Source organism: Melanostigma gelatinosum, assembly GCF_949748355.1.
Source record: "Melanostigma gelatinosum genome assembly, chromosome: 14".
NCBI lineage: Eukaryota > Metazoa > Chordata > Actinopteri > Perciformes > Zoarcidae > Melanostigma > Melanostigma gelatinosum.
This window is the reverse complement of record NC_136647.1, coordinates 10029222-10047143: the sequence shown is the minus strand read 5'-3', so window position 1 is coordinate 10047143 and position 17922 is coordinate 10029222. Positions and strand designations below refer to the sequence as shown.

Sequence of the window (17922 nt, the reverse complement as noted above, 5' to 3'; positions counted from 1 at the left end):
CATCCAGTGGAGCCTGAGAAGAACTGCAGTGTGACGTCACGGCGGACGCCGGCCCCGCTGGTTGGTGGAATATATTTACGCGTATGTGTGTGTGATTCTGTGCGTGTAGTTGGGATGGGGGAGCCGGAGGAATACAATTTGGTGGGTGGGTGGATGGGCCTTGCTGCATCACTGAACCAGGGAAATGAATGAGGGCCTACACTAGGTGTCAGCCCCTTCCTCTCCTGTTGGCCTCTGCTAATTTCCCTTTCTCTTTTCTGCCCCGCTCTTCTCCCTTTGGCCCTCAAGGCAAAGAAAACAGTTGAAACTGCAAAAATGAACTGAGTGTATGTTCGACAGTATGTCGCAGGATTGCGTGACTGTGCTTAATGACTTGAATCACCTGAAAGACAAACAAATGTCAATATTATTTGATTGAATGATTACAAATCCATTCAAACGGCCTGATGTGCCAGAATTTGAATTTTAACAAGAGCAAAACAGCACCACCCGATGGGAGGTTCTCAGAGCCACAACCAGCGAGAGGAACACCTCACTGAGAGGTGTTACTATGGGAGGAAGAATACATGATGAGGCCACAGAATACAAGCGTGTGTGCTGTTTTACGATGACAGACTCAGTGATTTACCTCAGTGAGGCGAAAATAAATCAGTGAGTCAGCAACATAACGTCAGTTCTCTCTGTATCTCTGCTGTCACCAAATGGTTTGACAGCCAACAGCGAAACAGTTTTCATCAGAAGTCTGTTTTTTTTCGAGCAGACAATGTGCAATTTCTACTGGTGATGGGAATTTTAAATATCGCCTTTGGCTTTTATTGGTCATCTAGATCAAATCTAAAACCAGGAATATACACAAAAACCGTTCACAATGAATTTAAAAAGAAAATCAAAGCTATTACATTTAAGGTAGGTTTGCATGATGGCATTAACATATTGTTTCCAATTACATGCAGTTGAATATGTGATAAAATGATAATGGCAGACACCTGTGGAAGACCATTTGTGTATGTATGGTGCTCATCATGATCGTCACATATTAAAGGTACAGGAAACTCAGGTGTGAATATGTTACCAAAAATTAGTTGTTTGCTGCAAAACCTGAATTTATTTTGGCCAATGAGAGCCAAATATGGTCTTATAAATACCACTGTATTTCTTTGTTTGTACGTTGGGAAAGAGTGGCTTTTGTGTACATTGTTTCCACGAGGAGAATAAATGAGCTACAGCTCATCAAACAAAGGTTTCTGTTACGTGTCGAATGCACCACACCTCACAGGTAGTTCAGCATCGCCTACAGCGAGGGCGTCAACCAGGCGACTCCGCAGGGAGCAGCACCTCAGGCTCACACACGCACTTCACACACGCTTCTTTAACATTCGTCAAAACCTGGTGCTAACGTTGGAACTTTGTGTGGAAAACATCGGCACGTTGGAGACGTAACTGAGGAGAATCCAGCACAACGAGGGCTGATCGTATAGCTGTTCGGGTCTCTGGCAAAGTTGGAGCTATGGGGCTAACACTGCCGTGGAGGAATGCAGTACGAGGAGGGATGCTCGGGGCTTTGGCAAGGGTTGGAGGACGGAGCTACGGGGCTAATGCTAACACGGCCGTGGAGCATCGGACCACCGGATCATCGCCCGGCGCCCAGCGCACAGAGAGGTATAGAGTGGTCTCGTGTGACGTCACAGTTTGCTTCAGTGGTGTATAAAGTACTCAAAAGTCATACTTGAGTAAAAGTAAAGATACCTTACTGGAAAACTACTCAAATAAAAGTAAAAAGTCACCTCTTAGAATACTACTTGAGTAAAAGTCTTAAAGTATCTGATATTTATTGTACTTAAGTACAAAAGTACTTAAGTATCAAAAGTAATTTTCTGATATTAAATGTACATCACAACCTGACCATTAAATGAACATCATAACCTGTTCATTGGAAGTAAAAGTACAAGTAAATGCTGTTCATAAAAAAGTAAAGGGTCAGAATTTTGAGAATTATGAAGTTTATTCTTTTAAGTGCTGTGGCACCATGACCAAGGACATGGAGCTGTGTTGAACATAATTGGGTTGGCTGTGATCCACCCAGGAGCAACAATGTTCAACATAATACATTGTACATAAGTATACTTTTGCATCTACTATGAACTTATCATCATAATTCTCCGAAAAGCAATATGACACTATGAAGGAGTTGTAACAGTGCGTTTATAAGTCTGCTCATTAGACTAGAGCAGCGGTTCCCAAACTTTTTAGGCCGCGCACCCCCTTCTACATCCCGACTGGGTTCGCGCACCCCCCCCCCCCCCCTTAATAAAAAAAAAAAAAAAAAGAAGCAACAGAGCCTTTTAAGCCTTCATAGCCGCATAAGAATCGGACCAATGAGAGAACAGTTTGCTCGCGCGTGGCATTTGTTTACAAGATTTAGTCCGCTGTTAAATGTTGCAGTGTGAACACAAACCGAACAAAGGAGCAAGTGCAACATTGTATCATATTAATCCCTGAATCGGAACACAGCAAACGAACTGAAGGTGTGAAAACGCCCTGAAACACTGCAACAAAGTTTCAATAACTTTCAGTTCCACAAGGCGTCACTTTTAAAGAGCAATACGGATGCGAGCACACACGCACAGGCTCAGAGGCAGATTATCACATTTAATTTACAATTAATGAGCGACTAATGAAGCCAGGATGTCTTCGAACAAAGCATCGATGCGGCGCGACACAGTGTTGTTGGACACCGGGATCATGTCCAACTTTTTTGCTTCTTTCTCTCCAATCATACATTCTACCATCTCTCTGGCAGCTGGCAAGCTCACGTCTTCAGTGATTGTGTGCGGTAGCCCCTTTCTCGCTATTCTGTAACCAGATATGAAGCCCGTAGTGCGTCATTTATAGACCAACACATGAATGAGACTGCAGTTGTTTTTGGCTGTTTTGTAACTCCTCCAATTTTGATATAAACAATGTAAGGGGCTTTTGACTTGCACTGGCATGCTTGGTGTTCAGGTGGCGACGTAAATAAGAGCTTCAGACTGTTAGCCAGAACCTCACTGCACACCACGCACTGTGGCTTTGGGGAATCTGCGTTGCCAATCCAAGTGAAGCCCAGACACAGATACTTTTCATCATATTTCCTCTTTTTTTCCCAGTCTGATGCTCACTCTCGTTTCCTCTTTTTCACCTTGACTCCGCGATGGGCCGATGTGCTCCCGATTTGTCTGTGCTGCACCTCTCCGTTCCCCTCGCCTCCGATTCCTCTCTCTCTCTCTCTGTCCCTCTCCTCTTTTACGACTGATAGCTTCAGATGTCCCACCTGACAGTTTTTAAATTAAAATTACATTTTTTTTTAATATTTAATATTATTACACCATCAGACCGCCATTACACTTTTCCTCTCGCGCACCCCCTAGAGGCAGCTCGCGCACCCCCAGGGCTAAATAGTCTTTCACAGGCCGCTGAGGCAGGTAGAGGTGTGTTCAGCGTCACAGACAGCTTGCGCACAGCTGCGAAGAATTCCCCGAATGCTGCGCTCTCGCGGCTCCTGTCAATCCGTGTATATAGCTACAGCTAACGTTAGCCAACTAGTGCTGCACGACTGTCAACACTTCCTCAGCTCACTAACTCGCTAGCGATCCACGGGTGTTGGTCTTCGTCACCACCGTCGTTTGTTGCGGGACTAGCAGGTGCTTCCATTTCTGCTTCCATCATGAAATCAGTCATCGTAGAGTGGAATTATACTCAGGTAGTCGCCCGCTAGCTTATAGCATGTAGCATCCTGGGCATCACTGGGCATCAAAACACCGCGGCTTTGAGAGCACTTGTTTGCAATTGTGCATTAACGTGACTAACCAATGATTTAACTTGCTGCTAGGACCACTGATTCACCAAACCTGCTTGCTTGCAGTCTGTGTTCCACTACAGTCCCCGACGCTGCTCTCAGGATTCATTTTTTTCTAAAGATAGATTTGATTTTGTAGCGAGTAACGAAGGTTTCAGGGGAAATGTATCGGAGTAAAAGTATCAGTTTTCTTTGCAAAATGTAGTGAAGTAAAAGTAAAAGTAAACAGAAATATAAGTAGTAAAGTAAAGTACAGATACCCAAAAAAACGACTTAAGTACAGTAACGAAGTATTTCTACTTCGTTACTATACACCACTGGTTTGCTTGATATGAGTTTAACATCAGATCATATATATATATATATATATATTGTCTCTATCAGCTCTGCTGCCACAACCAAAGACAGCACAAAAGTTCACCATGATCGATAGGTTATGCGACTCAGCCGTGCACTAGAGTGTGTGTACTCTAACATGGCCGACAGCTAAAACTGTGACGTCACACGAGACCACTCTATAGAACAGAATAATAGAATAGAAATGTACTTCATTCATCCCCAAGGGGAAATTTGTCTGTGGCAGCAGCAAACAGGGTTACACAATAAAATAAAATATTGGGTATGGAAAATGCACACTATATACAATATAATAAAATAACAGAGCAGGACCTATATATATATATATATATATATATATTTATTTATATATATATATATATTTATATATATATTTATATATATATATATATATTTATATGTCAACTTAAAAAGGTTAAGCAACCAGCTGCAAAGGCTTTTTTGAGTATACTCAACTAAGTTGTGTCAACTTAGGATAAGAAGTTAACTCAAAGTGCTATTTTAAGTTTCTCAAACTTATTACTATTCAGACCTACTTATGTACTTAAGTTAACATAACTTAAAATATTGAGTTTAATCCTCACGTCTACTCATGCACTTAAGTAAAGAACACTTGAAATATCAAGAAAGTGATTCTCACAGAGCCACCGGATCCATCCAGGTGCGACTGAGCTCGTTGCAGCAGGTTGATGATGGCGTCGTCCACCCCCACATGCGGTAGCGCTAGTATGCGTAGCGCTACTCTGTATGGCCATTTACATTGTGTGCACACATAACTGGGCATAAACCCAATGCATTGGTTGCCGAAGCGTGCAGACAAGAACAATAGACTTTGCATTTGACATTTTGACTATTTACCATGGAGAGCCGCGAGGCGGCGTTGGACGAAACTACTGGGACTGGTGTGCTAACTGAGGGTAAACCCAGCACTATGTCTGGTGGTGTGGAAATGCAACAACGTGTCGTTAAGCTCACTGCAAAAGCGCTTGCTAACAAATTAGAAACGTTGCAAAATGGTAGAAAAGTTAAACTAAATACAGCAACCGCTATAAGAAAATCAAAACAATATTTATTGTCTGGATGATAAAACACAGGCATCAAATGTTCTTGGAGGATTGATTGAGGTGTGTGATGAAGCAAAATGCATGCATGAATCTCTGTTGGGTTTACTACCGTGTGACGAGAGGGAAAAACATGAAACATGGTTTAAAGCAAAAATGCTGTGTGATGATGAATGTATTGCTGCTACAAAACTGTGGGTTTCATCCAATGACGGTACTGTGTATGAAAATGGTAATGTTGAGGACGGTATTAATCCAAACTAGAAAATGCATTTCCTGCTGAAAATGCGTTGGAATGCTGAAAGCTGAAATTAATCTCAAAAACATTGCTGAAAATAGATATCCAATTTTTAAAAAATTGCAAAAAGCTGAATAATTCAAAAAGTTGAAAGATTACAAATATGAAGTTATATCACCCCTCTCCTGAAAGAGCTGAACATTTTGATATTCGAATGGTTTCTGTAGCTTAAAAGAATTCCAGCAGTAGTGATATTTGTTGTAGTAGTAGTAGAAGTATTATTTGCAGTATAAGTATGAGTAGCATTTGAATAAGTACTAGTTGTAGCAGTAGTGATATTTGTAGTAGCAGTAGTAGTAGAAATTGTCGTCGAAGTATTTGTAATTAGAAGAAGTAGTAGAAGTCATAGTATCAGCAGTCGTACTAATAGCTGTAGTAGTATTAGTACTGGTTATTAGTACTGGTAGTAGCAGGAATAGCAGTATTAGCAGTTGTGGTATCAGTAATAATAGTAGTGGTAGTGGTAGTAATAGCAGTAGTGGTAGTAATAATATTTATGGTAGCAGTAATAGCAGCAGCAGTAGTAGTAATAGTAGCAACAGCAAAAGTTGTAGTAGTAGTGGTAATACTAGAAATATTAGCAGTAGTAGTAGTCGCAGTATTAGTAAGAGCATTCATTATTTCAACAAAAAAGCCTAATTTTGAGCGAAACGTTTAAATACAGTTAATCCATGAGGCTTTTATTTTGAAAGGGTGGGACTGGGTGGGGGAGGGAGGGGGAGAGGAGACATAATCATAATGTTTGACACATAAACAGAGGTTATTAAATGACAGGCTTCATCACAAGCAGTTCAGTTAGAATTCACTCTCTGGGGCTTTTATTTTGAAATGGGGTGTGGGGTGTGGGGGAGAGGAGACAGAATCATAATGTTAGATAAACACAAACCGGTTATTAAATGACAGGCTCATCACAAGCATTTCAGTTGAATGACTGTATGAGAGCCACAGAGAGATAGAGGGAGAGGAGTGTATGTGCGTGTGTGTCTGTGAGTCTGTGTGTTTATCAACATCACTAATTGTCTCAATCGCAAACACCTGTGTGCCTGAAGCCATTTCATGGAGATAAAACAGGGAAACACCTCTCAAACAAATCATCAAAACTCCCATAACCGTAGCTCCTATTGCTCCGATATTAATAATTGAGGGGAAGAATGAGTTGAAGAACAGATTCTGTAAAAATTGTGTCTGTAGTGTAGTTTAGTTGTGTAGTTTTTGAAGCAAAATTTAACATTGGTCTCTATGGAGCAGAAAGTTGGTTTTCCTCTCAATTAACGGCTTCCGTGTCAAATGTGGAAATCTGTGAGATTCCACAGTAATGTTTCTACGACAAGGACAATATTAGCTACTTCTACATCCAGAAATTATGCATGAAGAGTGAAGATTGTGGACACAGTGGCAAAATACAAATGTTTTTTTCACAAGAATCTCAAGCTGCTCTTCACTCTAGCGGTGACATCACGCACTCTAAGCTGCGCAATACACACCCATTATAAAGTCAGAAAAGGGCTGAAAAATCATAAAAGTTAAATTGCTGCAGTTCAAAAAGTTTAAAAGATATCAAAAAGCTGAATCATGTTGGCAATAGTTGAGGGTTTTCTCAACATTTGAAAGTTGAAATGGTCTCTGTAGCTGAAAGTATGAGGAAGTTGAAGGATTTGAAAGTTGAAGAAGTTTAAGAGGATTTGTAAATATTCTCCATAGAGATCCCATTCAAACAAAAGTTGCTAAAAGCTTAATAATTCAAATAGTTTAAAGGTTAGAAATAGAAAAAGTCACAGCAGACATGAGCTGAAGGAGCTGAACATTGTGATAGTTGAACGGTTTCTGTAGCTTAAAAAATGAAGAAGAAGAAGCGTTGCGACGAAACGGGGGGCGGAAGAAATAGTGGAATAAAGAAACAGGATAACAGTCGTTGGAATGCTTAACAGCATTCCAACAATGACAGTGTTTCTAATGCTGGTAGTAAACATTCAAGTCGAAGGAGGAATAAAAGTGGTAAATCCAGTACCACGTCCTCTGCACGGACAAAGGTGGAGGCACAATTAATCAAATTTTTGGAAAAATCTGGTGGGGGGTCTAAATTGCTAAATGCTCCTCGATGTTCACCAGCTAGTCACTAACTGTGTCTGTCTGTTGCCGGGGCTGGAGTGATCTGACTTGTATAAATACCCCAGCATTTTGTATTTTCCCTCTCTCACAGACAGATATTAAGGTGGGCGGACATTGCCTTGGTTATTGATTATCACGCAGGTAATTGGTTATTGATTACTCTCAGCCTTCTTGTCTGTGTCTGAGGGGAAGAATTGTACTGTACAATTATTCAGTTTGGGAATTGAATTCTGTTTTCTGCCAAATCTCATTTCAGTATGGAAGACTTACCTTCAAAAGACGCATGTAGAGGAGTAAATGGAAAGTCCACAACAGACGAATCGCCTTCTGCTGCCGCTGACGGTGTTGAGTCACACTGGGGATCCTGCATGAAAAGGGTTAAGCTCTGGGTACCTGAGGACTACAAGAATGAATCAGTTCAGCTTTTGAAACTAGCGTTTCCCGTGGTAAGATTGTGTCCAGATGCAACAAGAGTTTAATTATACTATATTTTTTAGAGCTAAAGGTACTAAGTCTGCAACACTCAGAATGATTGGGTGTGAATCATATAAGTACAGGAACATCTACGTTGTTGAGGCTGTTAGGATTGTATATTTCTTTTTTTTCAAACAGCTTTATTCAGACTAGTTTACTGTGTAGGACACTTATTTCCATGATACAAGTAAGTATGTCTGAGAAGTTTTTGATTTAATAAAAAAAAGGTTAAATTGCTTTACTTTTAACATGAGGGTTGTGCTGTACCAGGAATTATTTTCAAATTACCACCTACTTTCTTCTAACAGTAATTACCAGGGTAATAACTCCAAACCATTGGGACTAATTCGAAAAAGAATTGCCATAGTGATAAAAGTGTGGCAGCATTTTAACTAAAACAGATTACATCATTTTCACTGACCTAAATAAACCCCTCAGGGGTGTCACTAGATCAAGTGCAGACAAATACTGTGTGATATGTTGGTCATTCCCAATTAGCACTTGAATAAGCTACATGGTCAAAAGTAACGATTAAATCCCGTAACATTTCACATATGTTTATATCATATATGTATAAAGACGTGATGAATGCTAAATAGTCAATATACCATAGAAATAAGATGCAAAACTTCATAGATGAGGACATTTAGTTTCCTTTTGTGCAAACCTTTTGATGCCAAAGGCTGTCAAGAACCCACACCAGCAATCAGTGAAACTATTTTCCAAAAAAGAAAGGAGCGGCAGTAAAGACGCTTATAAAAGAGCTGCGGTAAAACCAAAGCATAACACATGTCAGCTGCCAGAGCAAATAGGACCTTTTTCATACGGCGAGGCCTTTTGAAACACGATTTTCTTTTTCAAGGAACAATAACTACATGAGCAACTGTACGTGCTGCATGTGGAGTTTTATTCATTCATGTTTTGTGCAGTTCATTTATGTTTTTGTAGTTGTGAAAATGTGGGAGCATGATTTTGTTTTTCAGTTAATTTCACAGGTGATGACCTTCATGATTGGCTTCGTCAGCATGGTGTTCTGCGGTCACCTGGGGAAAACAGAGCTGGCGGGGGTGGCGTTAGCGATTGCGGTGAGTGATCTCAGTGCAGTTTAGTTTCTGCTTTTATTGGCATTCTGCACTCAGGCATCATTGCACATCATTGTGTTGCGTTTTAAAACTTTTATCTTGTCTATCCAAGCATGAATCTGTTTTTATCTATTCTTTCTGGACTGTTGTCTTATACTATCTAATTTTTTTTATAGGTAACAAATGTCACAGGTATTTCCATTGGCATGGGTTTGGCATCAACATGTGATACTCTCATATCTCAGGTATTCAGCTGATCTTATTTATACAACCAGGTCAGTCCTGACCAGTTACTGCTGTGTTCACAGTGTGCTCTTCCAGATTTGTTTCCCTTTTTCTTGCACATGAGTAGGTGTTATTTTAGTTTCCTGTTTTTCTGACCACCTGCTTGCAGACTTATGGGAGTGGTAACCAAAAGCGTGTCGGAGTGATCCTCCAAAGGGGAGTTTTGATTCTGCTCTTAGCCTGTTTCCCCTGCTGGGCCGTCCTCGTTAACACTCAGCCCATTCTGCTGGCTGTCAGACAGAACCCAGAGGTCGCCAGGTGAACCTTCTTCATTTCTAAATCTGTGCATCACAGCCATGCAATAGCACAAACTCACATCAAATGCACGTAGTACACATGGATCAAGTTATTCAGCATGATTTATTGCACTTATTTACCATTTCCTCTGTTTTCTCATCTGCCATAAAGACTCTCCCAGCTGTATGTGAAAATCTTTATGCCGGCTCTGCCAGTGAGTTGTAATTCATTTTTTGCATCTCCATTCATACACGCTTTATTGAATGGTTGTTTTGTTGCATTATTGATCTAATTAACTCCATTTATCGCCTCCTGTTGTATTCTGCAGGCTGCCTTCATGTACCAGCTGCTGGGGAGGTATCTTCAGAATCAGGTGCGTTTAATGACTGCAAGACCACTGGTGTGAAACTCAATAATGACTCAAAGATGGTCTGTAATGAGATTATTTTGTGTGTTAGAAAGAGCGTGGACTGCGAGACTGATACAAACAGCAGATGCGCTGATGTGTTCAGAAGGCGTGCTTGTTTAAACAGCTTACTGTGTCTCACATGCAGGGCATCATGTGGCCCCAGGTGATATCTGGAGCCACGGGGAACATTTTAAATGTAATAATCAACTACATTTTCCTGAACCATCTGGATCTGGGGGTTGCGTGAGTACATCCACCAAACCCGTAATAGTGCGCCTTAACTGAGTAATCCTCTTTTATATTTTAAACCAATCAGAGTAAGGATATAACATGCTCAGTAGCCATTTCTAATAGTCAACTGGAGGCTTTATTTAAGGACTTCTTTGACTGGCAATGACTAAATACTTGTTACTTGTTGTCTTGCAGTGGCTCTGCAGCTGCAAATGCCATCTCACAGTATATCTTGGCCGTGTTCTTGTTTGTGTACATCTGCTCCACGGGACTGCACAAAGCTACTTGGGACGGTAAATTCAGCGAGTTAAACTACTTGAGGGACAGCTTTTCATTTGACCGTTACTTCCTTATGATTTATTATTCTATTTCAAATTCAGTTAACTTTCATGAAGTAACAACACACTCTGAAAGGGTTAGTTATTCTAAGACAAAAGCAGGGACAACTCTCAGACCAGACAATGCCGTGGTAGCGATCAGTCAATCACAAGGTAGCCACGCCCTACAGCATACCATGCTTTGTCTATTTTACTCTAAATGGGATTATAATGAATATCATCTGTATTGAAGAGGACTTGAAACTAGTGATTAAGGCTTTGTGAATAGTCATGCTCATGCGCCCGTTGTGTGGTCCAAAGCCTAACATTGGCTTTAACTTCTGCTGAATGCATTCACACTTCAGAAACATAAAAGTGGTGTTTATTTGTGAAGAATATCTTTCTGAACAAAACATATAAGTACAATAAACTTTTACTGTTCCATACATTTATTTTCTTCAGTAATCCCAAATCCAATGGAAAAATAAGTTCGGCTTTTTGTCGAGGGAACCAGTGTGATGCTAACTTCCTGGGTTGGTCTACAAAGAACACGTCTTGTCCCTGCAGCACTGTATACAATTTGACTTATTTTTGCAATCAGGCGCCCCTGATGGCTGTGAGAGAGAATGCAAGTTTAAGGCACTTCTACATTGGCTTCACTTTTTACAACTGGAGGTTGCCGTCTATGTTGACCTACTGTGCTCTTGCAAAAATACTATTGGCTATACGTTATGGCTTTACAATAACTAGAATGAATTAATTAACAAATTGCAAACTGTGGGCGAAGAGTAGCAGATGGGGGGTCAGAGATGCACTCAGCTGTGTTATCCCTCGAGACCCCAAACAGCCGGGGACCAGTTGATGAGTTGGGAGTCAGCAAAAAGTCAATGGCAGTAAAACAGGTAATAAAAGGTGATTTGAGAAAGTATGAATCACCGCAGCCACGACAGGTCCTTGAGCATGCAGCCTGCTCCTGCTGGTTCACAACTGCATGAAAACAATCGGAACCATCAGAGCCCCCAACCTTTTTTACCAGGGTTCATCACAGTCTCATGCATACTTAAATATACATGCCATATATTATCATGTTTAAGACATTGAATCCATCGCACCTCCTATCGTCTCTTAGGCTGGTCAAGAGACTGCCTGCAGGAGTGGGGTCCTTTCCTCTGCCTGGCCATCCCCAGCATGCTGATGCATTGTCTGGAGTTCTGGCTGTTTGAGATTGCAGGGTTCCTGGCAGGCATGATCAGCGAGGTTGAGCTGGGAGCTCAGGCTATAGTTTATGAACTGGCTACTGTTGTTTACATGGTAACTGCTTGCTTTTGTCTTACAGTTAGAATTTCTATTACTCTATACAACCTATAACAGGTCGATGTAAAATCAGCGTGTTTCACATTTGGCTGTGAAATGTTTCCATTTTTCCGTTCGTCCTCTCCACCACAGTTTCCATTTGGTTTCGCCATGGCTGCCAGTGTTCGCGTTGGGAATGCTCTTGGTGCTGGGAACACAGAGCAAGCCAAGATGTCCAGCAAGGTCTCCGTCATCTGTACATGTATGAATCAAACAAATCAAAGTCATTTCCCACATTTGTCCATTTCAATTAATTTGCCACCAAAAGGCATTCTGTTTGTTGAGAATACATTCTAATCCCCATTATGCTTTTGTCTATTTCCAACCCTTGTCTAATGACGCGCTGGCTTCCTCATGCCTTATCCAGTTGTTTTGTCATGTTTCATCGGAGTGTGTCTTTATCTGTCTAAGGATGTGGCTGGTTACATTTTCACTACAGACATGTAAGTACAGATTTTGGTTGTTTTTTTAATTTTTAACCTCACAGAGGTCTATTGAGTTCACAGTGTAATTCGTCATGTTGTAACTTCAGAGAACACTGACCCTTGACAGGAAAGTAAGCTTGGATTTTGCACTGTCACCTGAGACATGAATGATTTAGTTATTTAAGCATATTTCAATCATCTGTCTTTATTAGAATTACATTTTTATATCCGTATCTGCATTTTGCTTTCAGAGAAATTATTCAGAGGGTGGCGGTTGTTCTGAAGATTTACAGTTTCATCCATGTTGCTGAGGCCATTGCGGTGAGAGCCTTTTGCCACATGAGTCACTTTATCTCTCTGCCTCTCAAAATGAACCCGACTTGTTGGCACAGATTTTAGATTTCTCTTTGTTTGACCTCCACAGAGTGTGACCGGAGGTATTGTCAGGGGGGCAGGGAAACAAGTGGTTGGTGCTGTGTGCAGCTTGGTGGGTTACTATTGCATTGGCTTCCCCATTGGTGTGTCTCTGATGTTCCCTCTCAAAATGGGCATCCTAGGTGAGGACAGATTAAATATTTATACAATAAGTGAAAGTATCATATTTCCACTCAAACTAATAAACTTTTCTGTGTTTTCAGGACTGTGGTGGGGGTTTCTTATTTGCCTTTCGCTACAGTCCTTGTTTTTTACAGTTTTCCTGTGTAAATTGAACTGGATAAAAACCACTAAAGAGGTGAGTCACATTCTGTGTCAGAGGAAGAAACTAATTCACTTAATTCAGTGACATTGCTATTGTAGATGCAAACTATGTTCAACTAAATCTGGTTGGGTGGATGCTAATATTTTAGCCAGTATTTTTGTGATTTAGTTGTTTTAAATCTCTGAATAGGCGCTTTTAAGAGCAGGAGTCCAAGTTACAGAGGGAAACGAGATATTCTGGACAGAAAACAAAGGTTAACACAATTTACTAGTTATTTTACATACAGCTATGGACATCTTCTTTCTGTGAACTATTGCAATCATTAATCATGTGTTAAAACCCTCGCAGCCCTGGACTCTGGCGATAAAAACGGCCACGAAAAGACCAGTCGATCTACTTCTTTCAGTTCAGTGAAGGGCAAGCTGGAAGTGCTGGATGCAGGTCAGCAGACTTCCGATGACGTGGCTCTGTCAGTCAGGCAGCTGGTGGTACGGCGTGGCCTCGCTGTGCTGCTCATGTTCATCATCCTCGCTGCTGGAGTCTGCATCAGCGAGCTGCTCATCAGACTGCTCGATCACGACGAGTGACCATGAACTTGTGTGTGCAGCACGGAACCAAGCTCTGCGAGTCTGCCTTTGAGAGCGCAGATGCATCTTCATGCTTGGCAGTAAAACATGTCACGCATAAACCAGACGTCAACAATCAACAGCAGAATTAAACGTAGCTTCCATTTTACCATCTGAAGCAATTTGTAATGACGAACTTACAATCCGTAGTCCCACTTTTACAAAACATCTGACCATTTATTATGCACCGACATCGGCATAACAATGATCGCTTACACAAGTTGTTGACTTCGTCAGATCCATTTAGATTATTCCTTGATTTCCTGTGTACTTCATACCGAAGAGGATTTGTCTTTAAAATAGAATCTATTCATTGTAATATTTCTTGATCAAATCTAAAATAAATAGGTCAAACCACGTCACTTTTGCAGTTCTTAACATTGACATATTTAGGAAGGTATAATAAGAAACATGACTTAAATGAGGCAGCCAATGAAAGGCTGAACAGAAAAAATACGATATAGAGATGTCTCCTTTTATATAGAAACATGCTCCGTAAGATGGTTGTGTATCAAGACTCTGACGAAATATATGGTCTCATTTGAAATATATAGTGTGAATGGATGCCACAATTAGAAAGAGCATGACTGTATGCTATATTAAGGCTACAGCACATCCGTGGATGTATGCTTTCATCATCAAAGACAGAAAAGCTGTTCTTTTTCTTTGCTATATTTTTTTTCTTTCCTTTGATCTGTGTTGCCAAATTTGATGACAACACAGTCTGTACGCTCACACAATGCAACGTGCTGGCTGGATGAAGACCTGTCAAACTGAGCAAATCAACCACCAGGAGCAGTGAACTAGGCAGCTCAGAGTTCACTTTGGTTTAAAGCAAGCTGTTAAGCACGTGTGATTGTTTGGGGCTGTCAATCGTTAAATCAGCTGTTCTCATCAGCTGGTCACATCCATTCAATAGCACAGTGACACACCTACATTGTTGCTGCTGTCTACTTTTTAAATATGATTCTCTCTCTCTGCCTTTAGCACGTTCATGCTGCTGTTAATCACGCCCCTGAACCTCCCAATCACCGCCCAGTTGTCGTAGCGTCATCAGCCTCCTCAGCCTTCCACTCTCAACAGAATCATCAGCACCCACCAGTGTCTGGGCTCCACGTGGGGATTTATGTTGCTGCTGCTCAGGGCAGACGCCCCTCGATTATAAATCTCCCCGTAGAGTCTAGGCGCCAAAGACATTCTGTCAAGAATTTATCGTCGCGCATCATCTGTTATGATAAACAATTATCTTTTCTTTATTCACTCATCACTCCTGATTGAAATAGGCTTAGTTCAGCAATATGAGAAGATTGATACCACTCATGTCTGTGAATTATAATGCCCCAGCTAGAACCAGTTAGCTTAGCACACAGGCTGGAAACAAGGAGAAACGGCTACCCTGGCTCTGTCCAAAGGTAACAAAATACACCTGCCAGCACCTCGAGAGCTCACTAATTTGATTAGTCCGTACTCGTAGAGCAACCGCTTGCTGGCTCTAACCTCGTATTTTCTATACAGACTTGAGAGTGGAATTGATCTTCTCATCTAACTCTATGCCAGAAAACATAAGCTTATTTCCCAACATTATAATACTGTGCAAGACTGCTTGATATGAGACCATGTTGTTTCGCATTGGACAATGGGCAGAAGCAAATTAGAGTAAAAGGACAATATGGTGCATCAACTTTTTGTAGGTGAAAGTTATTTATTCCAGGCGTATTCGTATTAAGGCCTCAGTCAGTCCCTCCTGGAAGGATTTGTTTGGGTACAGGCTAACCGCTTTATATTTTTATACTTTCACCTTAGAGGTTTCCATAAAAGTCTCCAGTCCGACCTGTATGAAGCCACTGCTCTCTCCAAACAGACATCAGCACCGGCTTGCAACAGACTGATGTTTGCAACAGTCCCATGAAAAATATTAATATTAATTTATCATTATTCAACATGTTAATCAGACTTGATTCATACATGGTTACGCCTGAGCGTCAGTCTTGCTCATCAGCGCAGACAGTGTCACAGGCTCCTCACAGAGACTGTAATCTTGGCCTGCTCACCTCCAGAGAGTGCAATCAGCAACACGCTGGGGCATCATTAACAAGAGACTGTAAAGATTTGCTGTCGGTATCATTAGACAAGAACTTGTGACAATGGCTTAAGAAATCTCATATTAACTTCTTGGTTGTATTACCTGAATCTATCATAGATGTCTTTTTACCTTTGTTGAGGTCGTAATCTTTTGTGGCAAATATGCATTACAACTCTCAGTATAGATAATATATGTTGTGTGACAGAACTCATCGATTACCTCTTCTCAAAATCAATCATCAGCACTGTGAGCAATCAAAGTCCAGAGTATGACGTAAGTTATTGAGGTCTGGCAGTGATGTTGCCATTTAATGTCAAGTGCCATATTGAAGAGCAGAATATATGTACAGTATGTCCTTAAACAGCAGCTAGATCATTGTTTGATCAAGAATCAGTTATTGAAGTAATAGCTGAAGTCTTTGTTATGATGTGGTGTGTTCATGGACCCGAATGCAGACTCAGACAGCAGAGTTCTATTTCAAAACCATGATAATTTATTTCTCTCAGTCAAGGGAAAAGACAGGAAATGGACAAAGTCAATAGGACCACGCCTCCGCAAGGTTCCAAGCTGGAAAGTGGCTAATCCTACTGAGCGGCAGACGAAGCAGACAGGAAAACTGTCAAACGTCACTACGGAGGAGAGTCCTCTCACTCCGCTCGGATCTTAGCCGGGAAGTGGCCGGTCCGCGTCCGCGGCTGGCAGGCAGGCTGGATCGTCTGTGTGACACCCGAGGCTCGACACAGGTACGCCAAGACTACACAGTTGATCTCCGAGGAACTAACTGGAAGGCTTCTTCGTACAGGTGAAAACCCGAGGCTCGACACTGTACGGCAGGCAAGTTGAAAAACCGAAATGCATCGTTAGTAGCGGCTCTTCAGAGAGTGAACAAATGGACTACTCACGGGTCGGAATACCAGGTAGGTAAACGGACGGACTGACAACTGGAATGAGAGTGACAGGAGTATTTATGTCAGCTGGAGCCGATCACAGGAGATGAGGCACAGCTGGGCCTACAGAGAGAGGCGCGGCAGTGGGCGGGACTCGTAGGAGGACCCTACTGAGGGAAATACAGCAGAGTTAGACCCAAATCCTCACAGTACCCCCCCCCCTCCCCCCCTCAACGGGAGCCTGCCGGCGAACCACCAGGCTTATCGGGGTGCAGGCGATGGTATGTGCGGAGTAGCTCTGGATCCATAATCCGAGAGCGAGGGACCCAGCATCGTTCCTCCACACCATACCCCACCCAATCAACGAGGTATTGGTAAACCCTACCTCGTCGGCGTACATCCAGGAGACGGTCGACTGTGTAAACCGGACCGCCTTCGATGAGTCGGGGGGGTGGAGGGGGTTCGGCCGGAGGGTTCAGAGGACTGGAGTGAACGGGTTTGAGAAGAGACTCATGGAAAACAGGGTGGATCCTCATGGATTGCGGGAGCTTGAGCTTGACCGTGACCGGGTTGATAACTGAGACAATGGGGAACGGGCCAATGAATCTGGGAGAGAGCTTCTTGGATTCAGAGCGTAGGGGTATGTCCTTGGTGGAAAGCCAGACCTGTTGGCCGGGAAGATAGGTGGGGGCGGGTGTGCGGCAGCAATCAGCCAGACGCTTGTTTTGTTCGGAAGAACGAAGTAGGGCGGCACGAGTCTCTCGCCAGACTCTTCTGCATCGGCGATGGTTGATTTGGACTGACGGGACGGAAATCTCGACCTCTTGGCTGGGTAGAAGGGGAGGTTGGTAGCCAATGGAGGCCTCGAAGGGGGAGAGACCTGATGCCGTGGAGGTATGGCTGTTGTGTGCGTACTCTATCCATGCCAAGTGACGACTCCAGGAAGATGGATTTTCCGCCGCTACACACCGGAGCATGGCTTCTAACTCCTGGTTTAGCCTCTCGGTCTGCCCATTGGTCTGGGTGTGAAAGCCGGAGGAGAGGCTAGCAGTGGCACCGAGGCTGCAGCAGAACGCCTTCCAAACTTGGGAGGAGAACTGAGGACCCCGATCAGAAACAATATCCATAGGGATGCCGTGGAGTCTAAAGACAT

The 17922-nt window shown here is 42.2% G+C and overlaps 1 protein-coding gene across 1 annotated transcript; it reads left to right on the top strand.

The window, feature by feature from the left end:
* Positions 1 to 1460: 1460 nt before the first annotated feature.
* LOC306787626 (multidrug and toxin extrusion protein 1-like) lies at positions 1461 to 13987 on the top strand. Its single transcript, XM_079282822.1, has 17 exons — positions 1461 to 1659; positions 7917 to 8106; positions 9118 to 9219; positions 9393 to 9461; positions 9611 to 9759; positions 9910 to 9952; positions 10067 to 10111; positions 10293 to 10390; positions 10574 to 10671; positions 11825 to 12006; positions 12142 to 12250; positions 12416 to 12491; positions 12725 to 12794; positions 12898 to 13030; positions 13112 to 13206; positions 13363 to 13426; positions 13522 to 13987. The coding sequence occupies exons 1-17, from the start codon at positions 1508 to 1510 to the stop codon at positions 13758 to 13760; spliced, it is 1914 nt and encodes a 637-aa protein (XP_079138948.1). The 5' UTR covers positions 1461 to 1507; the 3' UTR covers positions 13761 to 13987.
* The last annotated feature ends 3935 nt before the right edge of the window (positions 13988 to 17922 follow it).